The sequence below is a fragment of the Lethenteron reissneri genome, chromosome 51 (genome assembly GCF_015708825.2).
Source record: "Lethenteron reissneri isolate LAM-NWPU_2019-01 chromosome 51, ASM1570882v1, whole genome shotgun sequence".
Taxonomy (NCBI): Eukaryota; Metazoa; Chordata; class Hyperoartia; order Petromyzontiformes; family Petromyzontidae; genus Lethenteron; species Lethenteron reissneri.
The window spans coordinates 8123634-8142029 of NC_083829.1; the positions used below are offsets into that span (position 1 = coordinate 8123634).

The 18396-nt window shown below is 56.6% G+C and overlaps 1 protein-coding gene across 1 annotated transcript in view; it reads right to left on the reverse strand.

Annotated features, from left to right (window-relative positions):
• Positions 1-17538, reverse strand: part of LOC133355505 (laminin subunit beta-2-like) — a 43075-nt gene extending 25537 nt beyond the window's left edge. Inside the window, 7 exon segments of the mRNA XM_061572830.1 lie at positions 6722-6785; positions 7311-7499; positions 7681-7754; positions 8009-8150; positions 8843-9030; positions 14425-14488; positions 17289-17538. Coding sequence (XP_061428814.1) covers positions 6722-6785; positions 7311-7499; positions 7681-7754; positions 8009-8150; positions 8843-9030; positions 14425-14449 — 682 coding nt within the window. The 5' untranslated portion in view covers positions 14450-14488; positions 17289-17538.
• Between the last annotated feature and the right edge of the window lie 858 nt (positions 17539-18396).

Sequence of the window (18396 nt, forward strand, 5' to 3'; positions counted from 1 at the left end):
CGATGATCTGAACCGGTCCTGGGCCTCCCCCTCGGTACGCAGTCGGGAGACAAAGGCGGTAGGGCGTGGTGCTGGCCACCCACCCCCTCGTGTGCTGTGCCGGCCTTCATAGGTGCTGCTCGCTAACAGCACTTGCCCTGACAAGTCTGTGAAGGCTACACGGGGGGATGGGGGAGGTAATCTTTGTCTTTGTTGTAATGGGGAGTGCCACCTTCGAGGTGAGTAGAAAGCGGGACATGAAAAACGACGAGGAACCATCGAACAAGAGCGCATTGGGGAGCGGTGGCGCAGCGGTGAGCGCTGCGCTACAAACCCGGCGACCCGAGTTCAATTTCCTCGCACGGTCACAAACACCGGTGACGACTACCTGAGCCGGTGCTGAGCCTCCCCTAGGTCGACTCAGACTCAAACGAGGACCCGGTGCGGTGTGTAAAACATCAGCACTGGGGAGACAAAGGCGGCTGGCCGGGCGTGGTGCTGGCCACCCACCCCCTCGTGTGCCGTGCCGGCCTTCATAGCGCTACTCGCCAACAGCACTTGCCCCTACAGTCTGTCACAGGCTACACGGGGGGTCTTTGTCTTTGTAGACGTGCGTGTGTGCTGGGGGGGGGGGGTTAAGCGCGGTGTAAACAGGTTCCATTTCCAAACAAGGTTCCTTTCAAGGCTGGGGCTTTTAGAGACTGTGGGTTGGTGGTGGGGTTGGGGAGGGGGAGACGAGAGGGGGAGAGGATGTTTGGATTGGGAGGCTGTGTGGGGGTGGTGGTGGAGTGGAGGTGATGGTGGTGGGGGTGGGGGGATGGTGGTGTGGGGGTGGTGGTGGTGGAGTGGGGGTGATGGTGGAGTGGAGGAGATGGTGGTGGGGGTGGTGGAGTGGGGGTGGGGGTGGTGGAGTGGAGGTGATGGTGGTGGGGGTGGTGGTGGTGTGGGGGTGGTGGTGGTGGTGTGGGGGTGGTGGAGTGGGGGTGGTGGAGTGGAGGTGATGGTGGTGGGGGTGGTGGTGGAGTGGGGGTGGTGGAGGTGATGGTGGTGGGGGTGGTGGGGGAGCGGTGGTGTAGCGGTTAGCGCGCTGCCCTACGAACCCAGCGAAGCCGACTTCGAGTCCCGCTCACGACCAACACCGGTGATGATTATTATCTGAGCCCGTCTCGGGCCTCCCCTAGGTCGACTCAGCCTCAAATGAATAACCGGTGCGATGTGTAAAACATCAGCACTGGGGAGACAAAGGCGGTCGGGCGTGGCCACCCATCCTCCTCGTGTGCCGTGCCGGCCTTCATAGCGCTACTCGCCAACAGCACTTGCCCCAACTATTTTGGAGCTATTCGGGGGATCTTTGTCTTTGTGGTCGTGGTGGCGGTGCCGGATTATCCCAGTAGCACAAGTAGCTACTTTAGTATGTAGTAGCTACTACACATGTAGCTACTACATACACAAGTAGCTACATTGTGTAGTAGCTACTACACAATGTAGCTACTACATACACAAGTAGCTACATTATGTAGTAGCTATTACATAATATAGCTAGTAGCTACTACACATGTAGTAGCTACTACATAATGTAGCTACTACATAATGTAGCTACTACACATGCAGCTACTACACATGTAGCTACTACATAATGTAGCTACTTGTGTATGTAGTAGCTACATTGTGTAGTAGCTACATGTGTAGTAGCTACATGTGTAGTAGCTACTACATAATGTAGCTACTTGTGTATGTAGTAGCTACATTGTGTAGTAGCTACATGTGTAGTAGCTACATGTGTAGTAGCTACTACATAATGTAGCTACTTGTGTATGTAGTAGCTACATTATGTAGTAGCTACATGTGTAGTAGCTACTACGTAATGTAGCTACTTGTGTATGTAGTAGCTACATGTGTAGTAGCTACATGTGTATTAGCTACATGTGTAGTAGCTACTACTACATGTGTAGTAGCTACACGTGTAGTAGCTACATGTGTAGTAGTAGCTACACGTGTAGTAGCTACTACTACACATATGTAGAAGCTACATATGTGTAGTAGTAGCTACATCATATGTCGTAGCTGCACGTGTAGTAGCTGCACGTGTAGCACGTGTAGTAGCTACTACACGTGTAGTAGTAGCTACGGGCCCCGCACTTTCAAGGGCCCCGCGCTAAATGCTTTCAAGCTATCAATTCCGGTTCAGTGATTCTGCACTTGCTCTCTTACTATAGTACTATACCGCCTTCAACTTTTATGAACGACTGGGTGTTGAAGGTTAACGATTGGTCGTATTATCCGTTTGTCTAGCAAATGAAAAAAATACAATTACTTTACTGTGCAAATAAGAAATGTGTGTGTTTTCATATTTACGTGTTTTTTTATATTTAGGACCCCTTTATAACATAATCCGGCACTGCGCGGTGGTGATGGGTGGTGGTAGAGTGGGGGAGGAGAGGGTGATGGGATTGGGGGGATCGCAGTTGGGTGTGGAAAAGCAGAGAGCAGTGTTTGTTTTTGTGTGTGTGTCAAAGTCGCCCCCCCCCCACTTCTCCCCTCCCACCCCCCCCCTATCCACTTCAAACAGCGAGGAAAGAGCGAGTGCCGTGGGTGATTGTGTGAGAGAGCCGCCGCTTCGCGTGTGCGGAGTGACTGCGTGGTGAGCGCGTGTGGGAGAGGGCGAGGAAGGGAGTGCATTCTTGTGGACAGTGCGGTGGCGTGAAACGTCAGCACGGGGGGGGGGAGACAAAGGGGGCCGGGTGCAGGTCACCGCACCGGCTCGCGAGCCGTGCCCGCCGCCTTCACGGGCTCCGCTCGCTAACGGCGCTTGACCCCACCACCCCCAACAGCGCGAACAAGGCTCCATGTAGCGTGGCTCCATGTAGCGTGGCTCCGTGTAGCGTGACTCTATGTAGCAAGGCTCCATGTAGTGTGGATCTATGTAGCGTGGCTCCATGGAACAAGGCTCCATGGAACAAGGCTCCATGTAGCGTGGCTCCATGGAACAAGGCTCCATGTAGTGTGGCTCCATGTAGCGTGGCTCCATGGAACAAGGCTCCATGGAACAAGGCTCCATGGAACAAGGCTCCATGTAGCGTGGCTCCATGTAGCGTGGCTCCATGGAACAAGGCTCTGTGTAGCGTGGCTCCATGTAGCGTGGCTCCATGGAACAAGGCTCTGTGTAGCGTGGCTCCATGTAGCGTGGCTCCATGGAACAAGGCTCTGTGTAGCGTGGCTCCATGTAGCGTGGCTCCATGGAACAAGGCTCCATGTAGTGTGGATCTGTGTAGCGTGGCTCTATGGAACAAGGCTCTATGGAGCAAGGCTCCATGCAGCGTGGCTCCATGTAGCATGGCTCTATGTAGTGTGGCTCTATGGAGCAAGGCTTTGGAACAAGGCTCCGTGTAGCGTGGCTCTGTGTATCGTGGCTCTGTGTAGCAAGGCTCTGGAACAAGGCTCTGTGTAGCGTGTGGCGATGTCTGGCTTTGCCTCTCCGAGTGTGCCGACGCGTGACGTGGCGACCCCACACATCGCCCCCCCCCCCCGGCACCCTTTGGGTCTCGACCTAAAAGAGTTCCCAGCGATGCGATGGTGGTGACCCCCCCACCACCCACCCCCCCGGCATAGGAAGAGTTAGACTTCTGTATTTGGGGGGTGCAGTGGGTTCGCTTTGTCCCTCGAATTAGGAATCTCGTGTCGAGACAATCACATTTTTTTTACATCTTAATTGTAAACTACTGAAAATAAGATCATTGTTTTTTTTACCCTCTTATCTGGCAACAAAACGGACACCTTTTTTACGAGGAGTCATGTTTAAAAAAAAGTGTCAGTTTTGTTGACAGATGAGAGGGTAAAATACCAATTATCATATTTTTTACTGAAAATAAGTTAATAAAGTTGACCAGTTTTTTTTTGGGGGGGGGTTGCATTACCCCCCACCTCTCCAAACTCCGCTCATGACCGCCAGCATACGGGGGGGGGGGGGGTGCCGAGCGAGACCCACAACCGCCGTGTCTCTACCCCACAGACAGTGTCACCAAATATCCACTCGAGCGCAATGGCCATATGTGGGCACGAACAGTGGCATCCTTGTGAGTTCTGCTCTGCGGTGAAACACAGAGGCGCCGTTCTCTTCCCAGCGACGCACTAGCAACGCAGCCCCCTCTCTCACCCACCCACCCAGCTACCCACAACTCTGTTGGACCTGCAAGGTACCATGGGGATTTCTTCCCATGGTGCCGTGCGGTGAGAAAGCAGAGTCCAGACCTCGAGCCTTCCCTCCCACGGGTCGGCTGGACCCGGAATTGTCAAGCTCTTTGGTTCGAATCGGGACTCACGTTCACAAACACACAAACACACACAGACACACACACAAACACACACACAAACACACAGACACAAACACACAAACAAACACACACACACAAGTGCTGTCGATGAGCGCCTACGAAGGCCCGGCCGCATTTGTCTCCCCAGTAGCGATGTCTTACACGACGACTCGTTCACCATCACCGGTGATGCTCGCACGCACGCATGCACTTGAAGCCAACTCTCCCCGGTGGCCTCGCGGGCACGAGGCACAAAATAAAAAAAGAGTCTGCCAGATTTGCCAGAACACCCTCGTCATAAAACTCCTCCACGCGATGTCTGGCATCAAGACACCACGCGAAAGCCGTTCCCACGAGGGAGGCACCCAGCGCTAGCCCAGAACATCCAACCCCCACCCCACTGCATCATCTCTGGCCCACGCCCCGCCGGGGACCAAGTCCACACTTGGAGCCACTCTTCCCACGTTCCCAAACCTCTGGAATGTCTCTGCAAGTAATTAAGAATGAGCAGCCAGACGGAAAAAAAAACCCGAATACACAACTCGGACCCAGCTGGGCCCGGCCGCCGTGGTGAATGCTGACCCCTTGTACCAACAACAACGTGGGCGGGGAGCGGGCCTGGTGGCGACAGCTGTCGGGACCGGCGGCGCCTCGCAGCAAGAGGGGCCTAGGTTCGATTCCTGACTCGGGTGCCGCTTGCTGCGCGGGGTCCGTAGGTTCTCCCCCCCGCTTGTCCTGCACGGGGGTTTCCTTCCGGTTGCCACCACATCCCATAGCTAAACCCACACACACACTCACACAGCGGGAACCGCTATCGGCCAAAGGTCCCAACGCCGAACAAATCGACCTCCACCATCGCTCAAATTTGGGATCGCACCAAACTTGGGGAAACTTGGGAGCCTGCGAGGCCCTCCTGGGTAAACGTGCGCAATGGCAACGCCGTGGCTTCCTCGCCCCGCCACGATCGATCCGCTGCTGGATGAAGGCCGCGCCCCCAAGACTTTTGCCAACCTCTCCCCGCGCAAGAAACCCGTCGTTCCGTCGCTCCATCTCCTTTGGCGGACGTAACCGCTAGACGCTCGTGCAGCGCTGTCCGCCCAGCAGCGTGGACGCGGCGTGGTGCGGTACAACGCGGAGGAGGAGGCCAGGCACCCTCTAGCAAGGAGGGGGAGGGGCTCTAAATGCTTCCTCCAGTGGAGGCTCCTTCGGCCAGCAGTGGCGCCAGCCAGCCGTTGCAGGGCTGCGCCTCTGCCTATTGTGAACTACCTCACCTGGTGTGCAGGAGGTGGTGGGTGCGATCCCGACCCTGACGCCTGCTGCTGAACAATTAGAGTTTGCTTGTCTCTCTTTCATCATCATCATCATCACGGTGGCTAGGAGATGTTAACTACCTCGCCTGGTGTACAGGAGGTCGTGGATTCGATCCCGACCCTGACGCCTGCTGCTGTATATTTGGAGTTTGCGGCGTCTCGTGGTCGCGTGGATTTCCCTCCGGTTTCCCCCCCCCCCCCCATTTAGTATTTGACCGCAATACATTTCCACACGATAAGCCCACTTCGTCCAGCTATCATTTGTGGCCAGGTCGCTTCTGAAACAAAAACGTCCAATAGCTCGATCGGGGCCTTACCTGGTAAAATAAAAAAATAAAAAAAACGCGTCGATAGTTTGTGAACGCGCCGCCATTCTCTCGGCCGTGCCGCGTGCTCCGGGTTATTTCGGTTGTTCCCACTGGGCGACGAGGGGGGCTGTGCGACCGGAGGCCACGCGAAGGCCGAGCATCCTTGAATCAGCCACGGCGGCGGGGGTGCACACGTGTAAGGGAGGGTGGGGGCCGGTGGTGGGGGCTGTGGGAAGGGGTTAAATGAGACCCTGGGGGGGGCGGGTGGGGAAGGAGGTGGGGAGGGAGTAGCGGACTAACGCACAACCTCATCCCAACCCCCCCCCCCCGCTCTCTCGCAGCTGCGCACACAACACTATCCTGCAGCACGCCCGGCGCAGGGCTGTTAGCGAGCGTCTATTGAGGCCGGAACGGCGCTCCAGGGGGCGGTATGGCGAGCACCGCACCTGGCCGTCTTGGTCTCCCCGGCGCCGATGAGTACACGCCGCACCAGATACTCGCTTAAGGCCGAGTCGACCTAGGGGTCCGGTTCAGATATTTGTCGTCGGTGTTGCCCCGTGAGCGGGAGTCAAATGGGAATCAAATTCAGGTCACCGGGTCCACAGCGCAGCGCGCTAACCGGTGCACCACCGCTCTCAAAAGACGAAGAGGGAATCACACACACACAGAATCGCACACACAGAATCGCACACACACAGAATCGCACACACACGCAGAATCACACACATAATCACACACACACGCGCAGAATCGCACACACACAGAATCACACACACGCACACACGCAGAATCACACAAGCCGGAGGTCACTCACTCTGGATGGCCGGGCTGTAGGGGTCGGTGATCTTGATGGCTGGGTCCAGCACTCGGAAGATGACCTGCGGAGACACCGACCGGGTCACCGCACGCTCACCTCACATCACCTCGGGGACCCCCCGGCTCTCACCCCCGGTGCGTGTGTACGTGCGTGTGTACGTGCGTGTGTACGTGCATGTGTACGTGCGTGTGTACGTGCGTGTGTACGTGCGTGTGTACGTGCGTGTGTACGTGCGCACGTCCTCATCAGCACAGCGAGGGTCTCCCCTGGTGCGCATGTGCGCGACCTGGGTCGCACGTCGTGTGTTGTGCCGTGTGTTGTGCCGTGTTGTGCCGTGTTGTTGTGCCGTGCTGTGTGCCATGTGTTGTGCCATGCTGTTGTGCCGTGGTGACGTGCTGTGCTGTTGTGCCGTGTTGTGCCGTGTTGTGCCGTGCTGTTGTGCCGTGCTGTGTGCCATGTGTTGTGCCGTAGTGTTGTGCCGTGCTGTTGTGCCGTGTTGTGCCGTGCGGTTGTGCCGTGCTGTTGTGCCGTGCTGTTGTGCCGTGCTGTTGTGCCGTGGCGGTGTGTGGTGGCGGCGTTGCCGTGCCTCCCCCTCGGTGGACGGCTCGATGTCCGAGTATCGCGACTCGCAGATGACGTCGTCCACGCGGCGCAGCGGCCCCGTGGCCACGCCGGGGAAGGCGGCGGAGCAGTCGTAGGCGAAGTAGCGGTAGATCTGCCACGTGCGGCCAAAGTCGGCGGAGCGCTCGATGAGCAGCGACGCCGGGCGGAACGTCTGCGCGCGGCACGCGAAGGGACATCCGTCAGCGCCGTCGTCGTAACGAGAACAGAATCGTCGTCATTACCGTGAAGTTAACACGATCACCGCCGTCATCACAGTTATCGTCACGATCCTCCTCATTATCATCATCATCAACAACAACATCACAACCACCGCCATCGCTTTGACCTCTGACCTTAAAGGTCATGATGAGGTGGGTGAAGTGGAACTCAGCCTCCAGGTCGAGACGCAGGGTCACGTTCTCCACGCCTGCACGCGACACGCGACATGGGAACATGCGACATGGGAACTTGGGGTGAGTGGGTGAGCGAGCGGGTGAGCAAAGCGAGCGGGGTGAGCGGGTGAGTGGGCGAGAGGGCTGATCAGGCGAGTGAGTGAGCGTGCGAGCTGGGTGAGCAGTTGAGAGGGGCGAGCAGGCGAATAGTTGAATAGGTGAGCGGGGTGAGCGGGGCGAGCGGGGTGAGCGTGGTGAGCGTGGTGAGAGGGGTGAGTGGGTGCTGCACCGTTCTCGCTCTGCCACCAGGCCTTCTTGCGGTCGAGGGCGAAGGCGGTGATGACGTTGTGCACGCCGTGGCTCAGGGCGCCGTAGCCGCCGCCGCCGCCCACCTCCTCGCGCGAGTCGCACGTGAAGCACTTCTTCTCATCCTGCGGGCGCGACGTGACCGCGTGAACCCGCGTGAATCACGTGAACCGCGTGAAACCGCGCGAACGCGAATTGGCGAGCGCCTATTAAGGCCGGGCTCGCATACACGGACGACCCGCGGACTCGCTTCTCTGGGGAGATTTCCCGAGCAGCGACGCGACTCTCTACCCCGAGAAACGTCATCGACGTCGGCTCGTCGTCGCTCCGACGAGGTTTCCTCGGGAGTCGCTCGTCAACGAGGGGCCCCCGCCGCTCCACTCCCCGGGGGTCACTCCCGTGGAACGAGAAGCAGGCGACCAATCAGGGGCCTCCTCTCCCCCCTCGGCAAAAAAACAAAATCCAGAGCGGCTGAGAATTTTGGCGCCCGCGTTGGAACCGACTGAATTGGGGTGTCGCCACGGGGTCGTTCAACGCTGGCCGGTCGGGACGGAGGCGTTGGCTCGACTCATATTACAGTCGCTTTGTTCGTGTGTTTCACAGACGGGTGTAGTCTGCGTGGGCATCGTGACTGAACGTGTGTGTGTGTGGGGCACGGTGACTGAACGTGTGTGTGTGTGTGGGCACCGTGACTGAATGCGCGTGTGTGTGTGGGCACGGTGACTGCGTGGGGTCTGTTTTGACTCCGGGTGCCGACGGTGGCACCGTGGAATTCGTAAACAGACGGCGAGCGTCGTGTGTCGTGCGTCGTGCGCACCTGCAGGTGGCTCACGATGCAGTACGGCTGCGGCTGCGCAAGGCCGCACGTGGAGGAGGCCCCGAGGCGGTCGCTGCGCCCCACCAGCAGGTCGCCCGTGGCTGGGTAGCAGCTGCCCTGAGCGCAGCCGTGGGGCATCTCCGGCTCGCCCGAGACGGGGCCCAGCAGGGCCAGGAGCGTGGACGCCGCTGCGGGAAACGGACGGGGCGCGTTCACGTGGCGGGTAGGGGGGCGAGAAGCCGCGGCCGCGATCCCTCGATCGATGTTGCCACACGCCCCGTCCCCACCGAGTAACGGGCGGCGCAATTTGGACCGCGAGCGCCAGCGCGCGATGATGACGTCCGACTCTGTCGGGATGGCGTCGCGGGACGCGTACGACGGTCCGCTGGCAAGCGGGCGGCGCGTAGCGTTCTACCGGTGGATGAGTGCCGCGATGTTGACCGGGGCGGCCTGCCGGATCTGAACCGCGAGCCTCTGCGGTGAGCGGCGAATCGTTTCAGTGCGCAGCTGTGCTTTTGCTTTTCGCCCAGGGGGCCTCGCTGCTGCTGATGGCAGCTGTCTCTGCGTGCCACCGATTCCCCCCCACCCCCTGATCATCAAAGTCGATTTTTCTTATGGGCTCACGATGCACATGGGGGGGGGGGGTGGGCGATGAGGCGCGACCTGGGCAAAACGCAGCGCGTCGAGGCTCGTGGGGGGGGGGGCAGGGGGGGCCGGGGGGGCGGGGGGCAGGGGGGGGGCGGGGGGGTGCGCACTCGAAGCAGGGGGACGGAACGAGACCGACGTGCAACCGATTCCAGAAGCGAACCCTGACCCCCCCCCCCCCAGATCACGTGGCATCGTTCGTTTTGGGGCTCGTGTGGGGGGGGGGGGTGAATAATTACAGGGGTCACCCCCTCCTCCACTGCCTTCCCACCCACCCCACCCACTACCCATTAACCCCCCCCACCCACCCCACCCACTACCCATTAACCCCCCACCCACCCCACCCACTATCCCTGGGTGGCAAGGGGCTTGACAAATTCCACCGCATGGCTCCGCAACAAAGGCCAGAGGGGGGGAATAAAACCTCCTCCTCCTCCACCACCACCATTACCACCACCACCAACAACAAAGCCATCAATCACCACCATCATGCTGACCTCCACTATCACCACCATCAGACTGTCGGAGCAAGTGCTGGTAGCGGGCGCCATGGGTGGGCAGCACGACGCCCGGCTGCCTTTGTCTCCCTTGTGACGATGTTTACACACCGCGCAAAGTACTCATTTGAGGCAGAGTCGACCTAGGGGAGCTCCAGGACCGGTTCAGATAAATCGCCGCTGGTGTTGGGAATCGAACTTGGGCCGCCGGGTTCATAGCGCCCCTGCCACTATCATCGCAAACACCACTACAGCCTCCACCATAACTACCACCACCACCATCATCACTACCGCCATCACTACCACCACCATCACTACCACTACAGCCACCACCATCACTACCACTACCACCACCATCACTACCACTACAGCCACCACCATCACTACCACCACCACCATCACTACCACTACAGCCACCACCATCACTACCACTACCACCACCATCACTACCACCACCACCATCACTACCACCATTACTCCCCACTACCACTACAGCCACCACCATCACTACCACCACCACCATCACCACCACTACCACCATCACTCCCCACTACCACTACAGCCTCCACCATCGCAAACATCACCATCACTACCATCACCACCATCACTACCCTGCTACCACCACTACCACCATCACTACCCACTACAGCCTCCACCACCGCAATCATCACCATCACTACCACCACCATCACTACCATCACCACCATCACTACCACCATCACTACCCACTATCACTACAGCCACCACCACCGCAATCATCACCATCACTACCACCACCATCACTACCATCACCACCATCACTACCCACTATCACTACAGCCACCACCACCGCAATCATCACCATCACTACCATCACCACCATCACTACCACCATCACTACCCACTATCACTACAGCCACCACCACCGCAATCATCACCATCACTACCACCACCATCACTACCATCATTACCCACTACCCCCCCCCCCCCGCAAACACGAGCAGGGGTAGGCCTTTGGGGTTTTTTTCAAAATCAGATAACGAAAAAAAACCCTCTCGTGGCGGAAACCCCCGGGGGGGGGCACTGGAAAATCGTCCCCCGCCATCCCCCTTATCCCCCTCATCCCCCCACCCTTCCTTCTCATCCCCCCCGCCCCCCTATCCCCCCACCCCGCCCCCCATCCCCCCACTTCAAACCCAGCCGGCCGGGCCACGGCCCACGTGGTGCGTGGGAGGAGGGGGGCCTCGGCCGGGGAGAGAGACGGAGCGCATTCCCAGACGCGCGCGCAGAGGACGAACGGTGGGGGCGGTGGGGGAGGTGGGGGCAGTGGGGGCGGTGGGGGCGGTGAGTCTGTGGCGATGAGTTTTCTTGATGAAAGCAAAGAGGAGTGGTGGTGATGGTGGTGGTGATTGTGGTGTGTGGGGAGCGGTGATGCAGCGGTTAGCGCTGCGCTACGAACCTGGCGACCCGGGTTCGATTCCCGCTCACGGCCAACACCCAGTGACGATTATCTGAACCGGTCCTGGGCCTTCCCCTACGTCGACTCAGCCTCAAATGAGTACTTGGTGCGGTGTGTAAACAAAGGCGGCCGGGCGTGGTGTTGGCCACCAACCCCCTCGTGTGCCGTGCTGGTCTTCATAGGCGCTCGCTGCTGGTATTGATGATGTTGCTGCTACTCGCACCTGCTTTTCCAGGTTTGCTCCGAGATTTATTGAATTTCGAGTCCCGCCTGCGGTTGCCTTGGCAGGGCCACACCAGATGATTTCGCGGGCCTCATACGGCCCGCGGGCCGGACGTTCCCCGCCCCTGTGGGCCTAGATGGAGTTTGTGGCCAGAATGGGCGGGCTGGAGGTCCAAGCCGACAATGCGCCCGCGGCCCTCTCGTTTGAACTGAACTAAAAAAACAACTTTAATTGATTCCACCAGATGTGAGACCCACGGATCTTGAGAGCTAAGAGTGTTTTTGCAAATGATAGCTCAAGGAAGTGGCTTATCGCAACTATCATCGTCATCACGTGGAAATGTAGAGCAGCAGTCAAACACTCTAAACGAATCTTCTTGTTTATTTCGGTAAAGTCACGTAGAAGGGAAGTAATAAAATAATAAAAATAAAACATAATAAAACAATTCTCACGACGTTTCGGCTACAACGCAAGCAGCCGTCTTCAGGTGAAGAATGAGACACTACCAAACTAGGAGCTTATATATAAGCTGCATTGGGGGTTGAAGAGCGCCTTAACAAAAAGAATGTGCATGTGAAGAGGGATTTAGCATATTCATGGAAAATGCGTCGGCGTTGGGCGGGGGGGTGTCAAAGTCATATTATGCCCATGCATTATGCAGGATCAGCAGCAACCAAGGGGGGTGCAGGGATTAGCAGTAACAAAGGAAAGGAATGTTAATGATATGTAGCTGCAGTTACTCAACAACCACGTAGAAAACTAAAGTATAAACTACATAAAAAACTAAAGTATAAACTGCATCGCACCATCAGTATACTTACTATACTCTATAATAAGCTGAGTTACTAACAGCAAGTAATACATTACAATTTTACCTCGTAAAAATTCTATAATATGCTTCCATCTAAACCTTATTCTCTTACATCACACGAGCATATACCGTACTATATACTGCCATAGATAAACCCAACATTAAATTATATACTGTATTGCTGTAAACCAACCTATATCTTATACATAATGCATGGGCATAATATGACTTTGACACCCCCCCGCCCAACGCCGACGCATTTTCCATGAATATGCTAAATCCCTCTTCACATGCACATTCTTTTTGTTAAGGCGCTCTTCAACCCCCAATGCAGCTTATATATAAGCTCCTAGTTTGGTAGTGTCTCATTCTTCACCTGAAGACGGCTGCTTGCGTTGTAGCCGAAACGTCGTGAGAATTGTTTTATTATGTTTTATTTTTATTATTTTATTACTTCCCTTCTACGTGACTTTACCGAAATAAACAAGAAGATGAATCCCTGCAGTCACGAAAGCTTTAAATCGAAACTCTAAACGAAGTGGGGATTTCTCAATTGTGGAGAAGAAAAACCGGGAGGACCCGGAAAAAAATCCACGCGACCACGGGGAGAGAGAGAGAGACACGCGCGCGTCAAATATACAGCAGCAGCAGGCATTGTCAGGGTCAGGATCGAACCCACGACCTCCTGTATACCAGGCGAGGTAGTTAACATCTCCTAGCCACCGTGATGATGAGAGAGACACCGAAAACTCCAAATATACAGCAGGCGCCAGTGTCGGAATCGAACCCACGGCCTCCTGCATACCAGGCCGCCTTTGTCTCCCCAGTGGCGTACCCGGTGTGGTATGTAAACTTGAGTGCCGGGGGAGACAATGGCGGCCGGGCGTGCATGGTACTGACCGCACCACCCCCACGTGTGCTTTATGGTTGCTGATACTAGCTAACAGCACTTGCCCCAACAGTCTACTGCAGGCTACACGGGGAGCTCTGTCTTTGTGTTTATGCGTCAGGAAGATCGTCCAAATCACCAACACGACGCCCAACACACGCAGACTGGAGAGGAACCACGGCCATTGGGGGGCACGGCCACGAGGCGGTGACGATGGTGACGGTGATGGTGGTGACGATGGTGACGACTATGGTGGTGACGATGATGATGGTGACGATGACGGTGGTGACGATGATGATGGTGACGACGATGGTTTGGGACGATGATGGTGACGACGATGATGGTGGTGACGATGATGATGGTGACGGTGATGACGATGATGGTGGTGACGATGATGGCGACGATGATGACGGTGACGACGATGATGATGGCGATGGCAGAAATTATGACGACTATGATGGCGCCGATGATGATGATGGTGACGATAGTGGTGGCGATGGTAGAAATGATGACGATGGCGATGATGATGATGATGATGGTGACGATGATGGTTACGATGATGATGGCGATGGTATAAATAATGACGACGATGATGATGATGATAGTGGCGATGATGGCTACGATGTGGATGACCGTCCCCCCCACCCCCCCCAACACAACCACCACCCCCACCACCATCACCACCACCACCCTCTCCACCATCACCACCACCACCCTCATCACCACCACCATCACCACCACCCTCTCTCTTCACGCCGAAACTTCACCGCCAGGAGCGGATGAGGGATGCGGTGGGGGCGAGCGGCTCCGGTTAAAGGGGGGGGGGGGGTGGAAACGAACTCGCCGAGATCCACAGGTCTCTGAACGTTTAATTTTACACCCGCAGAATCCGATGAGCGATGAAGCTCTTCGTTTTTTCGCGCAGACGCCCAACGGGACAGGCAGGAGTCGTGGTCTCCCCCCCCCCCGTATGCTGGCGGCCCGCATCGCTGTACAAGAGGGGGTGGGCGATGTCCCGGTCTGTCTGCGTGTTACTCTGGCGGCTGTACCGAGGGGTGGACGACGCGAGAGAGACTCACCCAGGATGGCGGTAGAGACCCCCATCGCGGCTCCGTCCGTCCGGTCGCTGTCAGTGGCCGCGTCCTGGTGGAGGGACAGACAGGGACATCATCGTCTCTCGCTCTCGCTCGACAGACAGATTTGTGTAGAAGTCCACTTGTTTCGTTCCTTATATACAGTGAGGGAAAAAAGTATTTGATCCCCTGCTGAATTTGTACGTTTGCCCACTGACAAAGAAATGATCAGTCTATAATTTTAATGGTAGGTTTATATGAACAGTGAGAGACAGAATAACAACAACAAAATTCAGAAAAACTCATGTCAAAAATGTTATAAATTGATTTGGATTTTAATGAGGGAAATAAGTATTATTTTGTTGTTGTTGTTATTCTGTCTCTCACTGTTCAAATAAACCTACCATTAAAATTATAGACTGATCATTTCTTTGTCAGTGGGCAAACGTACAAAATCAGCAGGGGATCAAATACTTTTTTCCCTCACTGTAGAGGCGTAGATGTGACGAATTGGCCACGTTCTGTTTTACGTGACAACCCTCACTAGTTGGCTGTGTGGGGTGGTGGCGGGTTTTAACGACACATTTATATATTTACGCGATCTAACCCCCCAAAACACCCCTCTTATGGATGATATTGTACTCCGTGTCTTTGTCTATTCCAACTTTGGTAGTGCCGCTTTGTTGCTGGTCGCTTGACGGGTCTGACCTTAGGGCCTTAGTGTGCTGGGCGAGAGGGGACGGGGAGTGAAAACTACACAACAATTTAAATTTCGATTTAAAGCTTTCGTGACTGCAGGGATTCATCTTCTTGGTTCTTTCGGTAAAGTCACGTAGAAGGGAAATAATAAAATAATAAAAATTAAACATAATAAAATTATTCTCACGACGTTTCGGCCACAACGCAAGCAGCCGTCCTCAGACGCTGTCTCCCCGACAGACCTGGTCTTCACCTGAGGACGGCTGCTTGCGTTGTGGCCGAAACGTCGTGAGAATAATTTTATTATGTTTTATTTTTATTATTTTATTATTTCCCTTCTACGTGACTTTACCGAAAGAACCAAGAAGATACGCAACAATTGTTTTTTATTTCACCAGGTAAGGCCCACTGAGCTACTTAGCTCCTTCTCAGAAGCGGCACGGTCACACACGTGAGCCCAACGAAGTGGGGACTCATCACGTGGACATTGATAGCGGCCAAACGCTCTGAACGCGTGGCGATGTCGATTCTTCACGTGGAGGGGGAAAACCGCAGGACCCGCAGAAAAATCCACGCAACCACGAGGAGTGAGAGAGAGATGCGAACTCCAAATACATAGGCGTCAGGATCTAACCCACGATCTCCTGTATACCAGGCGAGGTAGTTAACATCTCCTAGCCACCGTGATGATGATGACAGAGAGAGAGACACGCAAACTCCAAATATACAGCAGCAGACATCAGGGTCGTGATCGAACCCACGATCTCCTGTATACCAGGCGAGGTAGTTAACATCTCCTAGCAACCGTAATGATGATGAGAGAGAGAGACACGCAAACTCCAAATATACAGCAGCAGGCATCGTCAGGGTCGTGATCGAACCCACGATCTCCTGTATACCAGGCGAGAGAGTCAACATCTCCTAGCCACCGTGATGATGATCGATAGAGAGAGAGACACGCAAACTCCAAATCTACAACAGCAGGCGTCAGGGTCGGGATCGAACCCACGAAACCGCCACAAACGACGACTCAACGTCTGTGATAGCCTCCTAGGGTGCTGCTGGCGGCAGAGCGCAATAGGCGACGCGACTGTGCCTCGCTCGAGCCCGGCGCTGCTGATGAGGCACTGAAAGGCGTGAGCGACTGTCCGCGGTGTGGCCGAGGCGATGCGCCCCCGCGGGCGTGCGGGGAAGGGGGGTCCGTGTGGCTGGCGGGGTCGCGAGAGCGCGAGAGCCTGGCCGCTCGGCTCCCACTCGCTGGGAACTCGAAACTCTTCATCGTCATCGAGACGATCATCATCGAGATTCATCATCGAGACGATCATCATCGAGACCAATCGTCATCATCATCCTGCCGGGGGAGCTATGGGCAGCACCTCTGAAGGGCTGTGTGGAGTCTCCGACTCTTCCACTGGCGGCCAGACGTCTCGACACTGACGAGGGCACCCACCCGCACTCTACCCCCCACCCACACCGCACTCTACCCCCCACCCACACCGCACTCTACCCCCACACCTACACGCGGTTAACCCCGCGGGCATTGCGTGACGGTCATCGGCGGGCGAGGCAGAGCGAGCAGAGTTCGTGGGAGCCGCCCGCCGCGCCCGGGTGGTGACACAACCAGCGGCGACCTCCGCACGGAGCGGTGAGCAGCGCTCGAACTGAAAGCCCCCGTCGGTGCGAACTGCAGATGGGGGTCGCTCCTGCGGAGTTGACGACTCGTGACCCAGCCTGGCGCTGCGGCGAGTCATAGACTCCCCAAGTGACTCTCACACAGACCCCCCGTGACACTCACACAGACCCTCCGTGACACTCACACAGACCCCCCCCCCACGTGACTCTCACACAGACCCCCCGTGACACTCACACAGACCCTCCGTGACACTCACACAGACCCCCCCCCCCACGTGACTCTCACACAGACCCCCCGTGACACTCACACAGACCCCCACGAGACACTCACGCAGACCCCCCCCCCCACGTGACTCTCACGCAGACCCCCCCCCCCACGTGACTCTCACGCAGACCCCCACGTGACACGCAGACCCCCCCCCCCCCACCTGACTCTCACACAGACCCCCCCCCCGTGACACTCACACAGACTCCCCCACGTGACACTCACACAGACCCCCCCACGTGACACTCACACAGACCCCCCTCGTGACACTCACCGCGACTCGTCTGAAGTTTTCTGCTGCACGCGGCTTGCCACTGGAGATTGGGCGAGGGTTCTGGGTCTCTGTGTAAGAGTCTCTGTGTGTGTCTGTGTGTGTGTCTCTCTGTGTGTGTGTCTCTGTGTGTGTCTCTCTGTGTGTGAGCGTATCTCTCTCTCTCTGTCTGTGTGTGTCTCTGTGTGTGTGTCTCTGTGTGAGAAGTCTCTCTGTGTGAGAGTCGCTCTGTGCGATGCGGGGCTCGGAGCGAGCGGGGAGGATTTGGGGAGGGGGGAGTCAGGAGGAGGAGGAGGGGGGTGAGCATGGGGGGAGGGGAACACGGGATGAGAGGGGCATGGCTGGGCGGCTGGCGTGGTTGGAAAAAGTGGTGGTGGTGGTGCTGGTGAATGTAGTACAGTGTTGGTGATGGTTGGGGGTGTTCGGGTTAGCGGCCGTGTAGCGGTTCAATGCCCTGCGCAACGAACCCAGCGAACCGAGTTCGATTCCCGTTCGCGGCCAACACCCAGTGACGATTATCTGAACCGGTCCTGGGCCTCCCCTAGGTAGACTCAGCCTCAAATGAGTAGCTGGTGCGGTGTGTAAACATCGCCACTGGGGAGACAAAGGCGGTGGGGCGTGGTGTTGGCCACCCACCCCCTCGCGTGCCATGCCGGCCTTCATAGGTGCTCGCTAACAGCACTTGCCCCTACCGTCTGTTAAGGCTCCACGGGGGATCTTTGTCTTGTGTTGGTGATGGTTGGGGGTGTTCGGGTTAGCGGACCGGTTCAGTGCCTTGCGCTACGAACCCGGCGACCCGAGTTCGAATCCCGCTCACGGCCAACACCCAGTGACGATTATCTGAACCGGTCCTGGGCTTCCCCTAGGTCCACTCGGCCTCAAATGAGTACCCGGTGCGGTGCGTAAACATCGCCACTGGGGAGACAAAAGCGGCCGGGCGCTGCACCGTGCCGTAGGTGCTGCTCGCTAACGGCACGTGACCCCAGCAGTCTGTCGACGGGTCATACGAGGGTGGAGAGATCTTTATTTTGCACTTTTGAGTGCACTTTAAAATAAAAACGTTGTTTAAAAAAATATTTTTTACGGAGTTTATGGGATTCCTGTTGGTGAG